The sequence below is a fragment of the Asterias rubens genome, chromosome 4 (genome assembly GCF_902459465.1).
Source record: "Asterias rubens chromosome 4, eAstRub1.3, whole genome shotgun sequence".
Lineage (NCBI taxonomy): Eukaryota > Metazoa > Echinodermata > Asteroidea > Forcipulatida > Asteriidae > Asterias > Asterias rubens.
The window spans coordinates 1382998-1399859 of NC_047065.1; the positions used below are offsets into that span (position 1 = coordinate 1382998).

The following is a 16862-nucleotide window of genomic DNA, read 5'->3' on the forward strand; positions in this document are numbered from 1 at the left end:
TGGATCATCCCTTCCCTGCAGAGTCTGCCTGACCTGATTTCACTTGTAAATTAAATTTTAAAGGGACACTATCTATCGGCTGTCAACCCTATCTTTCAATTGGAGATGAGCAGAGACTCTTTGGCTTGCATGGCTTCATCATTGTGAAGTAAATAGGTAGTTATAAATGCACATTACATGTACTATGCTCTAGTCGGGGGCAAGTTTCATAGCTCTGTTGATGCAGAGAATTATGCTTACTATATTTGTGCTTAGCAATAATTAAGCTTGATACCAGTTACAGATATTATATGTGACATTGTACTTTGGCTGATAACCTTATTCTGGTCAGCAACATTTTCTTCTGCTTAGCTGCTTTGTTCGTTTAAGCAGCTCTATGAAATTAGGTCCAATCTCATAGAGCTGCTTTGGAGAAAATATTGTTGAACATTTTCCTGCTTAGCAGAAATGAGGTGGATACCAGTTACAAATGGCGAAACATTGTATTTTTGCTGGTAACCTTATCCTGGAGAGCATAATTTTGCTGTGCTTAGCATATTTGTTTGTGCTTTTAAGCAGCTCTATAAAACTGGTCCAAGAGCATGAGAGTTCGCGCCATATTATATACTGCCTTATTTGGATGTTGAATACTGTGATGAATTTTTTAACATTGTTTTGGAGTTGGTAACCTTATTCTGGTAAGCATAATTTTGCTGTGCTTAACATATTTTGTTGTGCCTAAGCAGCTCTTGAACTAACTGAGCCCAGAGCCTGAGAGGTCACCCCAGATACATGTACTGCCTTATTTGGATGTTGAATACTGTGATGAATTATTTTAGCAATGGTGCTCAGGAACTTGGGAAAATTGCCATGACTGTCACTTCTTCACCCTTAAGGACCAGAAAGCATAATGTAGTCTGGATAAATCCATTTTAATGTTGATTGTGATGAGTGACGGAATCAGCTTCTTTCGTAAGAACTGATTCTGGTTGTGGCGTGAAAAGGCAGTCTAGTAACTGATTACTTAAAACCTACTATTGTAAATGCTTACTTTTTGATGATTTGCTCATTGAAGGGAGGGTAAACCTTGGGTAATTACAATTAAAAATGTTAAAGAGTAATGGAGAGCTGTTGATATATAACACATTTTTAGAGAAAGAGGTAATACAAAAAAAAACATAATAAAGCTCACAATTCTATCCAACGAGGGTTATACTGTTGGCATTTTTCATTATTTTCTCATATGTTCAACGACCAATTGAGCCAAACTTTCTTAGGTTTGTTATTTGACCCATATTGAGATAAACCAAGTTGGGATACTGGTCTGTGACAATTTAACAAAACTTACCCTACCTTTAAATATCTGTCTGGAACTGGAAGACAAATTACCCTGTACTATCATGCTATCACAGTTTATCAGCTTGACCTGTTATTTGAGAATAAATGGATGTACGTTGCCAAAATTCAGGGTAATAGAAATGTTTGTGTAAACTGTTTCAACAGCCTGAATAAAATTAATGGTTAACTCAAGAGAATTGAGGACACAAAAGTAAATGGGTTTTTGTTTCTCAATTATCTCAGGAATAGGGCATTCAGAAGAAACAAAATTCCCCTATGTTTTACAATGCATCAAATGGAAGAAAACAAATCCGTACGCAAAACAAGATAAGCCTAGATTTTCTGAGGACGTACAGTGTAATCCTTGAACAATCTTGGGGAACCCAAGTAGCCATACGACAACAGCATTATATACTTGGAGTAGTTTGTTACTGACGTCAGAAGACGATAGTACTGTCTAGCAATACGATACTTGTGTGTTATTTATAATTGCCCAGCCCTTCTCTCTGGCTGGCTTTCTCGGCGTGTGACAAGTGCACGGGATGCGCTTCTCAAGACGCTAAATGTTTTGTTGTTGTTGGTGAACAGGTGAATGGGATTGTAATCAGGCAGGAACTAGCGTGTCACCTGAATCAAATCAGTTGCAAAACAACATTCATAGATTTGTAAATGGAACTCCATCTGGATTACACAGTTACGGACGTGTAGGTTTCCTGTTCCTCTCAACTGAACACAGTTTGGGAAGGGTGTGTGTGGACCACACACAATACAGCCCTTTTCATATTATAGATGTTTCTGTTTCATTTCCTTCCTTCAGTGTACTTTTCAAATCTGTTCAAATTGTTCTGCAACTAACATATTTTGCCATTATAAAAGTTGATATGGGATTAGTCACGAAGGAGGCAGTATTATACGCATGAACTAAACTACAAATGTGGCAATACATTATTCACTGATTAAACCTGAAAGTAGACAATCTACTTGTTACAAGGAAAGACACAAGTAGTTAGTACTATTCCTCAATGCCACATCTATACATGAATGTCATAATTACGATTACTAATATTTTTGCCCCTTATCATTATCTTGATCCTTACAGAGAAGAAGCCCCCTAAACCAGCCCCTAAGCGCAAGAAGCCCACGTCCCAACCCGGCAGTCCAACACTACTTGGGACGCCCGGACGCTCTATCCCGCTGTCTGAGCGACAACAGTTGGCTCTCCTTATGCAGATGACTGCTAATGAGGAAAACAATGTCCCAGGTAGGTAACGAGGTAGAGTACTAACTAGGAAAACATTGGACCAGGTAATTGTAGGTAACAAGGTATATGTAGATTGCTTAATGAGGTAAACAAAGCCCTAGGTAGGTCAGGATGTACATACACTGTAGATGGGTTGTGAGGAAAACAATGTCCCAGGTAGGTAGCGAGGTACATTTAGACTACTAATGAGGTGAACAATGTCCCAGGTAGGTAGCGAGGTACATTTAGACTACTAATGAGGTGAACAATGTCCCAGGTAGGTAGCGAGGTACATTTAGACTACTAATGAGGTGAACAATGTCCCAGGTAGGTAGCGAGGTACATTTAGACTACTAATGAGGTGAACAATGTCCCGGGTACATGTATGTAACGAGGTACATGTGGATTGCTTAATGAGGTAAACAAAGCTCTAGGTAGGTTGGGATGTACATACACTGTAGATGCTTTGTGAGGAAAACAATGTCCCAGGTAGGTAGCGAGGTACATTTAGACTACTAATGAGGTGAACAATGTCCCGGGTACATGTAGGTAACGAGGTACATGTGGATTGCTTAATGAGGTAAACAAAGCTCTAGGTAGGTTGGGATGTACATACACTGTAGATGCTTTGTGAGGAAAACAATGTCCCAGGTAGGTAGCGAGGTACATTTAGACTACTAATGAGGTGAACAATGTCCCGGGTACATGTAGGTAACGAGGTACATGTGGATTGCTTAATGAGGTAAACAAAGCTCTAGGTAGGTTGGGATGTACATACACTGTAGATGAATTGTGAGGAAAACAATGTCCCAGGCAGGTAAAAAGGTACAAAGATTTCTTCAGAGATTTTGTTTTTCTTCTTTTTTTTCTTTTTCAGAGAATAAATTTTACATAACATATGAAGTCTTGCTATGCGGGTAACTTTGAGCAACATTTCTTGTGAATTGTAGCTTTATCACAGCAGGTTAGATACATGATATGTTCCTCTTGGTGTCTTTGTTTGGAAGTTAATTTTGCAGAGGTCATTGAGGCAGTATAAGTATGACCAAAGTTTATGTCTCTGAGTGTATGATCCAACCCCAAAGTGATTTATGTTGTGAGAAATTCTGACTTAGATAATAATAAAACTAACCCCCCCCCCCTTGTTTCATTTGCAGTTATCAGTCATCCTCCGAAAGCCATGCCGACCCCTGGGTCAGTGGGTGGGGTGAAGAACAAGGCCAACAAGCGGAATGAGAGAGGGGAAGCGCCCCTTCATCTTGCTTCCATACGAGGGGACGTACAAGCCACCAAGAATCTAATCAAACAGGGGGCGGAGGTCAACGTTCAAGATTTCGCTGGTAAGTCTCAAGCGCTTGAATCCCACACCCCCTGATGTTTTTTCTTGAATATTATCAACCGTGCCGGGTCACAGCAACATTTATAGACTTAGTTGAGTTTGGGGAATTTTTGTTAAAAACCTTTCAGACAGGATTTTGCAGATAAGTAACAAGGTAGATTGCTAGTTATAATCAACTGTGTCGGGTCACATATATAATAGTATTAGTTCCTGCCATGGGAATTCTGGCTTGTTTGTAAAATCATGACTTTGCACAAAATGTTGCTACTTTATTTTATGATGTCCTCCTTTGATCCTTGATTCTCATTGGACTCACAGATCAAGTGTTTATTAAGTTTTACCCCGCTGCACCTGTACTCAATTTATGTGGATGGATCCTCAGGTCAAAGCTCCTTACCCCCCCCCTCCCTCTTCCCACTTATTAATAATATAAACTACAGTCTAGAAAGTGATGGCTGTTTGGATGACACATCATACTTGATAGACATAACCAGAAATGCTGTTATGTGACTCACGCTGCGGTTTTGGCATCCATCCATGAAGGGAGGACCCCTCAAGCTACCCTCTCGGTCTCCCTTCTCCGCTGGGACACACATCCCCAGAACCCCCCCCCCCCTTCACCTCCCCACCTTTAAATTATGATGATATAATCCACTCTACATACAGTCCTGTCTTGCCAGGGCTTGAATTTGGGGAGTAAAAACCACCTGACTGCAGGGTATGAAGCTAAAAATGTTGACTAGACTAGAGTTTGTTTAACAAGACCAGGGGTCGATTTCACAAAGAGTTACATGTAGGACTAGTCCTAGGAGATATAAAAAATGTATGGCTCGTCCTAAGTTAGTACGAGTAGCTCATCCTAAAGCCCAGTTCATACTTCCTGCGAATGCAAATGCGATGCGAATTTGATGTGAATTTGACGTCACAACCCTTCTTTCGCTGCGATATTCGCAAAAGAGTTGAACACAACTCAACTCAGTGCGAATTTCGTTGCGAATTTGTGACGTCAACATTGGTATCGCATTCGCAGGAAGTATGAACCGACCTTAACTCAAGTTATGACTAGTCTTAACTCTTTGTGAAATCCACCCCAGAATCAAAGCGAGTTGAACAAACTATAAGAGAAGATTTTTCTAGATGCGTGAAGATCTCATTTGTCTTCACATGTCTTCAAGAGTATTGAAGGATGTTATCATTATTTGTTCACAATGAGGTAGCCTAGTATTATTCAATTGAGAAACACAAGATCGTCGGGCTTGTCTTGTGATGGGGGATGAATTTACTTGCTCGACACTAAAATCACTGGCCTGTGGTCTAGTGTTAATTTGGAGCCCTGCAGGTGTAGGGCCTAGAGCTGAAATGAATGAACACTGAACCGTACAATTAAATAACATCAAAAATGCCTTAGAGCCGGTGAAGAAATTAAAACCTAAACATGAGTTCAGATGAACCAGTCAAAATAATTGCATACATCACATGGCAACATTTTATCTGGTTAACCATATCTGCTAAGTAAAATTGATCGAGGCTGAGTTGAATTAAAAACATGATTGAAATTAGACCAGAGATTAGATCACATGAACAGATTTTTTTTATGATTTGGAGTTTTCCTACCCCTCTTGTTTGACAGTCATTTGGGGGTTTGGGAGTGTGTGGTAAAACGATATATCCGAGTTTGTGTTTGATTTTAGTTTGAAGGATGATTTCTTAGCATCATTCTATTTGCAAATATTTGCAGACCCTAAGCTTAAAAAATGCAAGAAGTCCAGCGTACTCGTTCCCCTTCCCTCCAATTCTTCTTGGCCTGATTTCCTAAAGCTGTATATGCATGTCAACAATAATAAATTGTTATAACGGAAGAATCTTGCTTGCAAAAACTGAGGTCAGCTAAAGTAACATGTAACGTAAATTGTTTGCAACTGGTTTGCATCAAATTTTCGCTAAGCTGAAGCATTGGCTCAACTTACATGTAATTGTATGACATTGGGGCCCTGAGGTGAAAAGTTCTCAAAGCTACAAACAAAAAATTCTATTACAAAGATGTACAGTTTTTAAACCTTGATCTTTACTCGTTAGGTTGGACGCCGCTTCATGAGGCATGTAACCATGGTTACTTTGAGGTAGCGAAGCTGCTGCTGAAAGCAGGAGCTTACGTCAACACTCAAGGCCTAGAGGACGATACCCCACTGCATGATGCTGCTGTTAACGGACATGTTAAGGTGAGAAATCAAAAAAGGGATTCTTAGTGTAAGGGGGCAGGTAATGACCTCAAAGGTCATGCTAGGGGTCAGGGGTCAATTATTAGAGATTCTCTAAGACCCTTACTTGAAGCTGCTGTGGGTTGTCCTCTCAATATCTTCTTCATTCATTTAATTCATTAAACATATTCCATGGCATGCCATAGGCTGAATTGCAGACATTTTGTTCATCACGCCAAAAAACTCTCTTAAAATGTTTTAAACTCAAACTGCTGGAAAACACAGCTATTGAGTGCTGTATGAATGTTGTGTTTGTGGCATCCGTCACTGCACTTAGTGCTTCTTTGACGTAATCCTCATGAATCTACCATCGTCGTTTCCTCCTAAGGTTGTTGAGCTGTTGCTGAAGCACGGAGCCAACCCTCTCCAGGTCAACAAGCGAGGCAAGGCCCCCATCGATCTAGCCTGCTCAGCAGAGATCCGTAGCCTCATGAAGAATGAGATTATCGAGACGAGTAGTGACACGTCGCTAGCCGAGGCACGGCCTCCAACCTCCCCAGAGAGTGTGGACTCTGTAGATACCCAAGAACTCAGGAATGGCGAAGCGAGACGTAAGTCCTACGGCTTGTTTGTTTGCAATGCTATCAGGGCCTAATTTCACAGAGCTGCTTAAGCACACTAAGTAACTAAGCACAACAAATATGTGCTTACCAGAAAAAGGTTACCAGCCAACATACCATGTATCATGTACCATCTCTGACTGGTATCCTGCTTACGTTGCTTAGCAGAAAATGTTTAAGCAATACTTTCTGCTTAAGTAGCTCTATGAAATTTGGTCTAGGCTGTCTTTTTGATCATGTGGTTTGTATGTGACAGCAGTGAGCAAGTTTGGTTGAGCGACTAGTCTTGGCCAGAAACTTTAATGTAGCTCTCGAACGGACCCCATCATTCATGCTCCAGTGCACGGTTTGATGTAGTCAATCTCCCTGTGCTCCATGGTTTCTGGTTAGTCTGGTCATTCTAGTCAAGTCTCGTCATCGCCCGAACTTGCTCAGAGATAAACACTGACTCTTGATGCGCAAGATGCTGGTTTGGGGATGGACAGTTATTCCAGAAGACTTGAAGGGGGTGGGGGGGGGGGACAGTTACAAGAACTGAATATCAACAATTTGCAGAGAACTGGGGGAGAAATGATATGAACGTCTAGAAAGTTAATGGGTTTTGTGTTTCACTCAGCACTCTGTTCTGTGCTTAATGTTGTAGAAAGTTCAGTCCCGCCAAAAGCTTTTAATAACAGAGAAAGCTTATTTTCTTCTGATACGATCTGAAACCTTCATTTTGTCTGCACTTCTATGAACACCTTTGTTTCCCTTTCAGCCCTTCTTTTTCCTCTTTTCATGATTATTAACAACTGTTTTTCCGTTTGTTTTTGTTTCCAGCTGATCCGTATGAATTTGATCATCAGGATCGGAGTCCGAATGAGCAGAAAATAACAATACACTGGGCATCACCAGATAAATGCGGCAAAGGGGCAATCATGGAAATAACCAGAACTATCCCGAAACTGAATGACCGTGCCACACCAAACTCTATGACCTCAACAACTACATCCGATAGTGATTTGTTTGATCCTCACTTAAGCACGAAACCCTTGAATAATATTACTTCTGGTCTGGCTGCTACACTCAAGCAACAGCAACACCTTCAACAACAACAGCAGCAGCAGCAACACCTTCAAAAACAACAGCAGCAACAGCAGCAGCAGCAACAACATCAACAACATCAGCAGCTGCAACAACATCAGCAGCCCATGCACGTTGTCTTACCCGAGTGTCGGAATTCACATGAGGAGGTAAAGTTGTCCAATGAGGTGTGTAATAATGCGTCACAGTCGTCGCCCAAGGAATCGAACACTGTCCCAGCGTGCGATGTCGGAGTGCCGAGAGTAGCGTGTGCCAAGGAAGACTCAGACAGCAGTTTGAGCGATTCCAACATGCTGTCATCAGACGACTCTAATACAGCAACAGAGACCAAAGGATCCTCAGGTAAAGCAGACAGCACGACGACTGTCGAATCTTCGGCAGCCCCGTCAGCGTTTCTCTGGAATCAGACAAACGCAAGAACTTTACCGCCGTCAGACTTTGGTAGCAGCGCCATGATACCAACTGTAGATTCTAGTGCTCATCAGCACACCAGCAATGCCAGTAGTTTATCAAGCTCCATATTCACGGAGAACTCTTCCAGTAAGCTTGACTCTACGATTTTGACTTTGAACAGTAAAGTATCATCAGTGAACCCACTGGCTCCATTCAGTACTTCATCTCTGTCATCTTTACCGGGTACACCCAAGAAGCAGGTGCAACAACATCACGCCGCTCCGGACACGTTAACAGAGTCTGTTGACTCTCTGCAGCATACGACGTTGGTTTCTAGTCGTGGTGTTGGGCAGGAATCAGCGTTGATGCACCTCCCACAGTCTCCACATGCTCCCCGATCTTTGTCAGCTACCTCCGCAAGTCTCAGCAGTACCAATCATGAAACGGAACAGCCGACGGATAGACCGGTGCCCGGTGCTGAATCTCAGGCAAATAATGTGTCAGAATGGAGGACAGAATCCAGACCATTGGTCAATAATCGTTTAGAGACTGAATCTGATTCCAATGTGGATAAACAATTACAACAACAACAACAACAACAACAACAACATGAAAGGCGTGACCGACCGAAGAGACATAAAGATCGCTCCCATCAAAAATCACATAGGAAACACCACAGGCATCAAAGTCAATCAAGTCAGGGATCACGTTCATCCAAAGATGAACGCCATCCCAGCGAGGAAGCAAGTACCTCATCTAAATCCCCCTCACCAGAGGTTAAAGCTGTTGAGAATGGAAGGGTTGAGGTGGCCGAGAACTCTCCTGATGGACATAAATCAGACCCTCAGCAGAGAGTGTCACCGTTCCCTGTTGCTAGGGAGTATTATATCGTGTCACCTCCCTCTTCGTCAGCTGATAACGCCGGTGAGATTAAAGCCTTGTTATTGAGACCTAGAGATCCGAGTATGATCTCACAACCTCGTCAAAAAGAAGTCAACTCCTCTCCAACATCTGTCTCTTCCACAAGTGCCTCTCTGCCTGTCACAGAAACCAACCAAAAACCAGTCGTCGAAAAGGAATCTACCACCACGTCTGATGTCGTCTGCAACACTGAGGCAGTCAGTACCTCATCAAGCACTGACTCCACTAACCTGAAAAGTCCTGTCTTACGAGATCTAGAAAGACGGAGATCGCCAGCGAGGGGTAGCCCAGATGTGACGTCATCTGTGCCCACATCTAACCAGGCAAATCAGTCTGGTAGTGCCCAGTCTGGCAAGGGATCCCCAAAAGCTCAAGAACAATCAAGCGAGAAGCCGCAACCTCCCAAACCAGTGCGGACGCTACGTTCCAACTCTGGAATGGTGAACTCAAACTCTAACCCTCCATCTGAGACCAACGGTAGTGACAAAGAAGCGGCAACCTCACTCCCCATGACGCGGAGTCGGCGGACGCAAGTCGAGTCATCATCCGCCACCTCGACGCCAGAGCCAAACTTAGAATCCTCACACCCGCGTAAACGTAAGATGGCACGTCACCGCCAGCAGCAACAAGCTAACGGAGAGGGATCCATTATTGAGAGACAGACTCCACCAGTTCCGATGGAGAGAATTAATGCCATGGAGATGTATCTAAATATCCGGCAGAGGATTGAGGCTCGACAGAGGACAATGGTTGCTAATGTACAACCTAAGCAGCCTAGTGGGTATAGTGAGTACCTCATGCATAGGAAGACATACCTTCTAGCTAGTGATCCAGACACCAAGATCAGCATAGCTATACCCAACGTAAGTAGTCCTCATTTCCTTCTTCTTTCTTTTTCTTTTTATGACATAAAAATGCCTGGCTGTAAGGTTTAAGAGTTTGACCACTTTCCGAACAGAGATAAGTCCCACTGGTAACATAACTGTTTTTAATAAATTAACATTTCAACATCACGATCTAAAAGAACTTCATTTCTTAAAAGATTTCTTTTTGGACTTTGAAGATGTGTTTTAAAAACAAGGCATATTTATAAAACATATTCTCTGTTGAATTCTCTCCGAGGATTTTGTTTTGAGTGGTCAATTTTGTGGTATGTTATTTTTTATTTCTCAGTTGAAAACTAGTGTTCCCTGTGTCACAGTCTACAGGCCAGCATTATTTATTTATTATACTGTTGTGTTTACCAATCCAACCAGTAGAATGCCTGGGTGTCGAACAGCTATTGACCCCTTGCACGCATGTCACACGCGGCGACTGATGCCGCGCTCACCATGTTGGTGGGCAGTTAGGTTTAACGACGGGTCGCCTAAAACGCGCACTTCACTGCATAACGCACAGCATACTCAATGCATAGAGGTATATATATGAAAACGCACAGTGAAATTGCCCACCAGTATGGCGCATTCAAGATTTTTCTGATGATGAAGTCAGGTGAAATGGGTCAATTCAATCTACTTTTATCATATTACAGATGGAAGCACCAACCGAACTTCACAATCTGCTAGCAACACAGTTTCAAGAACAAGAGAAGAAACGTCATGAGTTAAGGTGTAGACACTGTATAGAAAGGGTAAGCATGGACTACAAGACTAAGAGCACTGCTCGGAAACAGTTTATACTTATAATTATGATATACCAACATTGCAAGACCAGACAGCCAAGACCTGTCGACCCAACTGTTTGTCATCAGGGGCACGTTGCCACCCACCCGTTTTTATCTTCTTTTTTTACATCCGAAATAGATCGTCAAGCAGCACGTTCCTGGAATCGGGAAGCACTTTAATTGCGATTTGATTTTGAGATGTGAGTCGGGGGCTAGACCCAGTAAAATGCTCCGTGGTGGTCTTTCATTGGAGCCGTTGTTGTAAATTTTTCGTTTAGCGCGACGTATATTTTACATGTACTTCAATGTACTTCAATGTCATTATTCAATTGCACCAACAGAGGGCGCTTTACTAAAAAGCCAACACCTTGAGACAGGATTAGGCACACATGGTTTTCCCCCATGCGACGTCCGTACGTTGTGTGTACAGTGTGTATTTTTTTGCGACAAGTAAAATATGGCAGTCGACGACGAGGACTCATCGCGCTTGTGGATTTATTTCTAAAGGAATGCTACAACAATATATTGAAAATGAGGATGCACAACACATTGTTACATGTAAGAATTGTGGCCTACTGTTTCTGTGAATGTGTTGTCTACGCTTCAGTTTTTAATTAAAGCCTTTTATTACGTTTGTAATTATGGCCCAAAATCCGGACAGCAATTTTCCGCTTTTTTTTTTCATGACCCGCTCACAGGCCTGCACCTACTCCTTGGGCTGTAACTGGGTTTGGACTGGCACAGTCCATAAGGATATAGGCTTGGGTATCATCCACTAGGAGTCTGGCTGATAGAGCAGAATGCACTACCTTCCCAATGTTTTACAAAGAAATAATGGTTAAGTGCCTTTCTCAAGGGTACAAGTGTCATGACCGGGATTCAAACCCACATTCTGCTGCTGACATCAATAGTGCTTGGCAAGTTTGTGAATAAACCCTGGGTAGTAGTTCATGCCCATGCGAATATAAAGCTAATTTGATGCCAGAACTACCATCGCAGTGAATATTTTGACAAATTTTAGTCTATTTCAACTTGAGCGAATCGTTTTGTTACAAATTTGTGGCGTCAAATTGGATTCAAATTTATTGGAAGTATGAACCTGGGTCAAGGCAAATGATGGGGTTCCAAGTTATCAAAGAGGGTACCTAAAAGTTCTTGAACCAACCCAAGATGGCCGCTATTATTATCAAGTTTTTTTTTTTCATCCCATAGGAGAAACTGATGCTAGCAGCTGAGCAGGATATAGTCAGAGTGTATGGTCGAGCAGCTAGGGCATTAGCCAATCAGAACGTCCCATTTAGCGTATGCACCGTGCTGAAGAACCAAGAAGTGTACAACATGCCTGAACCAATGGTAAGTCTAGTTTGGTCAAACCATCCCATTTTCTCCAATCCGCACTTTGTCTCCTTATTCTTTGTTTACTTTTCTGTGTGCTTTCTGTTTCTCTCTGTATCTCCATTCATGTATTGCCACTTGACTGCTTATGTTACACTTAGTTACCTGTTTATGTTTGTTATGTTGTCAAAAGGAAGACTCTGCTAGGGTCGGAACGTGAGGCAAGATTAAGAACAATGTAAACAGTTATGTCTGCTGTGAGAATTCTTTCTCGCTCTTCTTCCAGCAAATTTGAATGTCCATTTTGTAGGATTACAGCTTTTGTTTTTTACAGTGAAGCTTGACATTTCAGTTCAAATTTTTGTGTAGCCTTTCTGGATTTTAAATTTACCTTCATCAAATATCCAAATGATATTCTTTATCCCGATCTATAAAGTTTGAACATGTTTGTCATTTTGTATCGATTTGTTTTGTTTCCAGCCAAATGAAGACAGCAAGGGAAGCATAAGACAGAGATATAACGGAAGGCAGTTATTATCATGGCTTCAAGACGTTGACGACAAATATGAAAAAATAAAGGTGCGTTTGCTTCAGATGTATCAAATATTATTCTCAAGAAGTCTAAAACTGATTGCTACATGAAATTTAACAAGTCAACTGTCACCTAGGGCACGTTGCCACCTACTCCTGGGTTACCCCTTCACAGTCCGTAAGGAGGTAGGCAGGGTTATCTCTGGGAGCCTGGCTTGTAAGACAGAAGAATTCACTACCTTCCCAACTTTTTACAAAGCAATTAAGGTTAAGTGTGCTCTGCTCAAGGGAACAGGTGTCATGACCGGGATTCAAACCCACACTCAGCTGATCAAACACCAGAGTTTGGGTCCAGTGAACTAGACCACTCGGCCACCACCTGCCTGGAGTTGATATCAAAAATTTGTTTTAATTGATGAAATTAATTTTGATTTCGTTTCTTTTTTTCCAGGAGGATCTTCTTCAACGTCACCAACATGAAGCAGCGTCTCTGTACGCCATCCAGAAACTAGAATGGGAGTTGAAGCTACAAGAGCTGAAGTTATGGGATCCTAAGAACCGGCCGCAGGTTCCATCATGTCATGTACCGATGGTAGAGGTCGATCGAGATCTAGACTTACTTCCAGCGTAGCGTCTCAAGGAGGATTCCCTCCTCCTCCTTCTTTATAAGATTCCCGTTTAGTTGAAGTTTTTTAATTAAAGAGTTTTGAGACTGTCTTGATGGTTTCAGGTGTTCAGGTCCCAGAGGTTTTGGTGGTAGACGCAAAAAGGTTTATGGTGAAGGATGTTGTGAATATGGACTGATTGATGGGGGCTTGGTTGGAACCCATCACCCCTCGATCATCGCCAGAGTGTGGATTTAAGAAAGAAAGAATTAAAGACGCTAAGATACAAAGAACACGTGAGGATTTAAAGTAGGATTTCAAAACTTTGCACGGTGGAAGTAAAACCAAGAGTTGTTTGCGGTAACACCGTTTGAAAATCTCTTTTGAGTAGTGTTGGTTCTGAAAAGAACCCGTGGTTGATTCTGAACCAAGATTTTCACCTAGTGTTACTGTAGGCATCTCTCTAAGACATAAGTGTTCATCGTTTATTTGATAAGCTACAAGTTAACGGTTTATTCAAACCAGATAGAGAGGTTGGAATTGAAAAGTGAACCCAGGACTCAGGATCAGTGGCTCCTCCAATTCTGAATTGGTCATTTGATTTTTAAACGGGCACATGTTGTCCTGTGGTCAAGTGAACGACGCAGCTCCTGAATATGTTTTGAATTGGTCAATGATTCCAACTTGGGAAATCGTTCTCCAGTAATGGACGAGAGGTAACGGTCGTTACTCGTTTTTATTGTTTCTTATCTGAAAAAAAGGGATAAACTAAACATTTGAGGAAAATATTGTTAAGAAAAAAATGTGACTGTATTATTAGTGGTACCGTGTACATATATAAATGTTGTTTGTAATTAAAAAAATTGAAAATTTACACTTGTACAGAGAGTCATTAACAAAATTTGATTGATTTTTTTCCAGCAAATCTGGAAAGTCAGTTTTGACGCCGATTTGTTACTTACTAAAAAGAGAAAAATCTCAGACAGAAGTTCGAGAAGGTTCAGAGGATTTACCGGCGAACATCTCTGTTTTAGTTTTACCACAAAAAACTAACTGAATCAGTACGGATATAAATGTTATTGTTACACAACATTTTGGACCTGAATGGGTTTATTTTCACAAGTGTTTTGATTTAAAAAGTTCTTGGTTTAGTCGTGGGAATTACTTGTTTATTTGGGAGGGATGTTTGAATAATAATTTTGAGTTTAACAAACAATTGTTCTGTATTTGGCGTTCTTTGGTTTGATGGTTTCACATAGTTTTGATGGGTTTGTTTTTATTTTGGACAAAGTCTGTATGAGATACTTCAATGAAATTATTGTTGACCTGTTTAATGTTAAACAGTTTAGGTTGAATAACTAGTTAAAGTGTTGACTAGTAACTCGGGTTTCTACTAGGTTAACTAGTTATTTAACTAACCAGTATAAACAATTGTCCACAATTAATGTTCAAGTGTAGATAATCTACTAATAAACAGTAAGTCCATAATTGTTCCTTAAGATAAACCCTGTTCCCATAGACCATGCACAATAGCATAGGTACATGTAGTGTGTATTATGACACGGGATGTTATGACAACTTCAAATTCTTCTGCAAAATAAAATCACATCCTTCTTAAACTGTGGGTTCCTTTTAATGTTCTGTGGGGCATAAAACTACATCCGACATTGACTCCAAACCAAACATGATGATGTAATTAAAGGTAATATACTGGATTGGTTGAGAAAACAAAATAGTCACAGACAGTGTTTATGTTTTGTGTGATCTGTCATGAAACGACAAATCCGTGAACATTTTGGCTGAATCCGTAATGTGAGACAAGACAAATTAGTAACCATGCACAAAGTTCAGCATGTAAACACATTGTCCTTACAGGCTCTGGACACTATTGGTAATTACTCAAAATAATTGTTGCCATAAAAACTTACTTGGTAACAAGCAATGCAGAGCTGTTGGTCGTATAAAACATTGTAAGAAACAGCTCCCTCTGAAATAACGTAGTTTTTGAGAAAGTAGTAATTTTCCACAAATTTGAGTTCGAGACCTCGTAATTAGATTTTGAGGTCTCGAAATCAAGCATCTAAAAGCACACAACTTCCGGTGACAAGGGTGTTTTTTCTTCCATTATTATCTCGCAACTTCAACAACCAATTGCATATGTTGGTATACACCAAGTGCGAAGACTGGTCTTTGACAATTACAAAAGGTGTCCAGTGTCTTTAAGATACACCAAGTGCGAAGACTGGTCTTTGACAATTACAAAAGGTGTCCAGTGTCTTTAACTTTGGTTGTAACAACTGAAACTGGGTGGGTTTTTTGTTAGGTTTTCAGATCAAGTTTTCTCTAATGTGACTTTATTTCAGAAGGAACTATTTCACAAATAAAATGGTTCTGGTATAAACTTCACAATCAGGAAGATTCCAGACTCGCATTCAAACAATGATGTTTTATCCTTACCAATCCTGTACAATACCCTCTTTTAAATTAAAGAAATACTTGTGGCAGCTTTGTGTTGGGATCAAACAAATGATTGTAATACTAAAATGGGTTGGATTACTTGTATTTCTGTTGTGACTCCACTGTTCAAAGAAATCTCCTTACAAAACTCGACGACTAAATTGGCGCCACTACTGTTTTGGCCTGCCAGTTGTTGTTTAAATGTTTGCAAAACATTAATAATTTGGGCTGAACAAAAACAAACTTACTAGAGCGGGACTAGAACCTTCCACCTGCGGATTAGGTGTTCTACTAAGTGAGCTATGTAGCCATAATGTTGCAGTCTCCCCATTTTGTCAATATCTTTGCTCTTGTTCAAAAACATTTATACAAGTAAAGGAACTTTTGGAAATAGTCATGTCTTCGATGAATGGATATATTTGAAAGAGATGTTTGAAATGTTCATACCACTTGCATCTTGAAAGTGAAGTCACAAAAGGAAATTGAAAACTTATCCATCAGGATGCACGTGCTGCAGGTATAAAATCCCAAATCAAACTTGTTCAGTTTTTCTCCAGGGGCGAACTCATTTCCTTTTAACTGTTGCACCTGTTCATGAGTTTCGTGCACGTTTCGCCGTCATTTACTGTTTGACATTTTACTGTTGTTGTTGTTTCTTTAAGAATGACTGAATTCTCCTAGTTAAAGGGTTGTTTACTTGGCCACAGTTTTTGAGTTGTTAACCCCTTCTTGACTAGTGCGTGATCTGTGATATCATTTACCAATGTGTCTGTCATGTATCGTGATGTCCTTCAGACCGTGCAAATTCCTCCTTATTTGGTTTCTCAGCTGTGCCGTTTAAAATTCATAACAAAATCTTTCTGTGCCTGGAAGTTTCCTCTCTGTTTTTTGACAAACTGCAGTTATATGCCTGTTCAGTTTAATTTCACGTCATCTGTATGATTTTGTGGTGTACCTTTCACAATCTGGCATCAAATTGCAATGCGCAATACGTTATGCTGGTTTTTGTAATGCAATTTTACAAAATAAGTCCGCAGTTGTCCGGTGGTAAAAGGTCATTAATTCATGATTATCATACAACCAGATAACAATTTGCCATCACTCATCTTGGCTAAAAGACTTTTAAAAAAAGCCTTTGCCCTCCTTTCATCTTTTTACAT

The 16862-nt window shown here is 40.8% G+C and overlaps 1 protein-coding gene across 2 annotated transcripts in view; it reads left to right on the forward strand.

Annotated features, from left to right (window-relative positions):
* LOC117288998 (ankyrin repeat domain-containing protein 11-like) overlaps positions 1-14864 on the forward strand; it is a 72861-nt gene extending 57997 nt beyond the window's left edge. Inside the window, exons 6-15 of one of the 2 annotated variants that reach the window (XM_033769883.1) lie at positions 2417-2562; positions 3355-3370; positions 3715-3897; positions 5973-6115; positions 6483-6705; positions 7534-9974; positions 10643-10741; positions 11987-12127; positions 12590-12688; positions 13092-14864. In XM_033769883.1, the coding sequence (XP_033625774.1) occupies positions 2417-2562; positions 3355-3370; positions 3715-3897; positions 5973-6115; positions 6483-6705; positions 7534-9974; positions 10643-10741; positions 11987-12127; positions 12590-12688; positions 13092-13271 (3671 nt within the window). In that variant the 3' untranslated portion in view covers positions 13272-14864. Of the gene's footprint in view, positions 1-2416; positions 2579-3354; positions 3371-3714; positions 3898-5972; positions 6116-6482; positions 6706-7533; positions 9975-10642; positions 10742-11986; positions 12128-12589; positions 12689-13091 lie in introns of both variants that reach the window. The other variant, XM_033769882.1, reaches the window with a different exon arrangement.
* The last annotated feature ends 1998 nt before the right edge of the window (positions 14865-16862 follow it).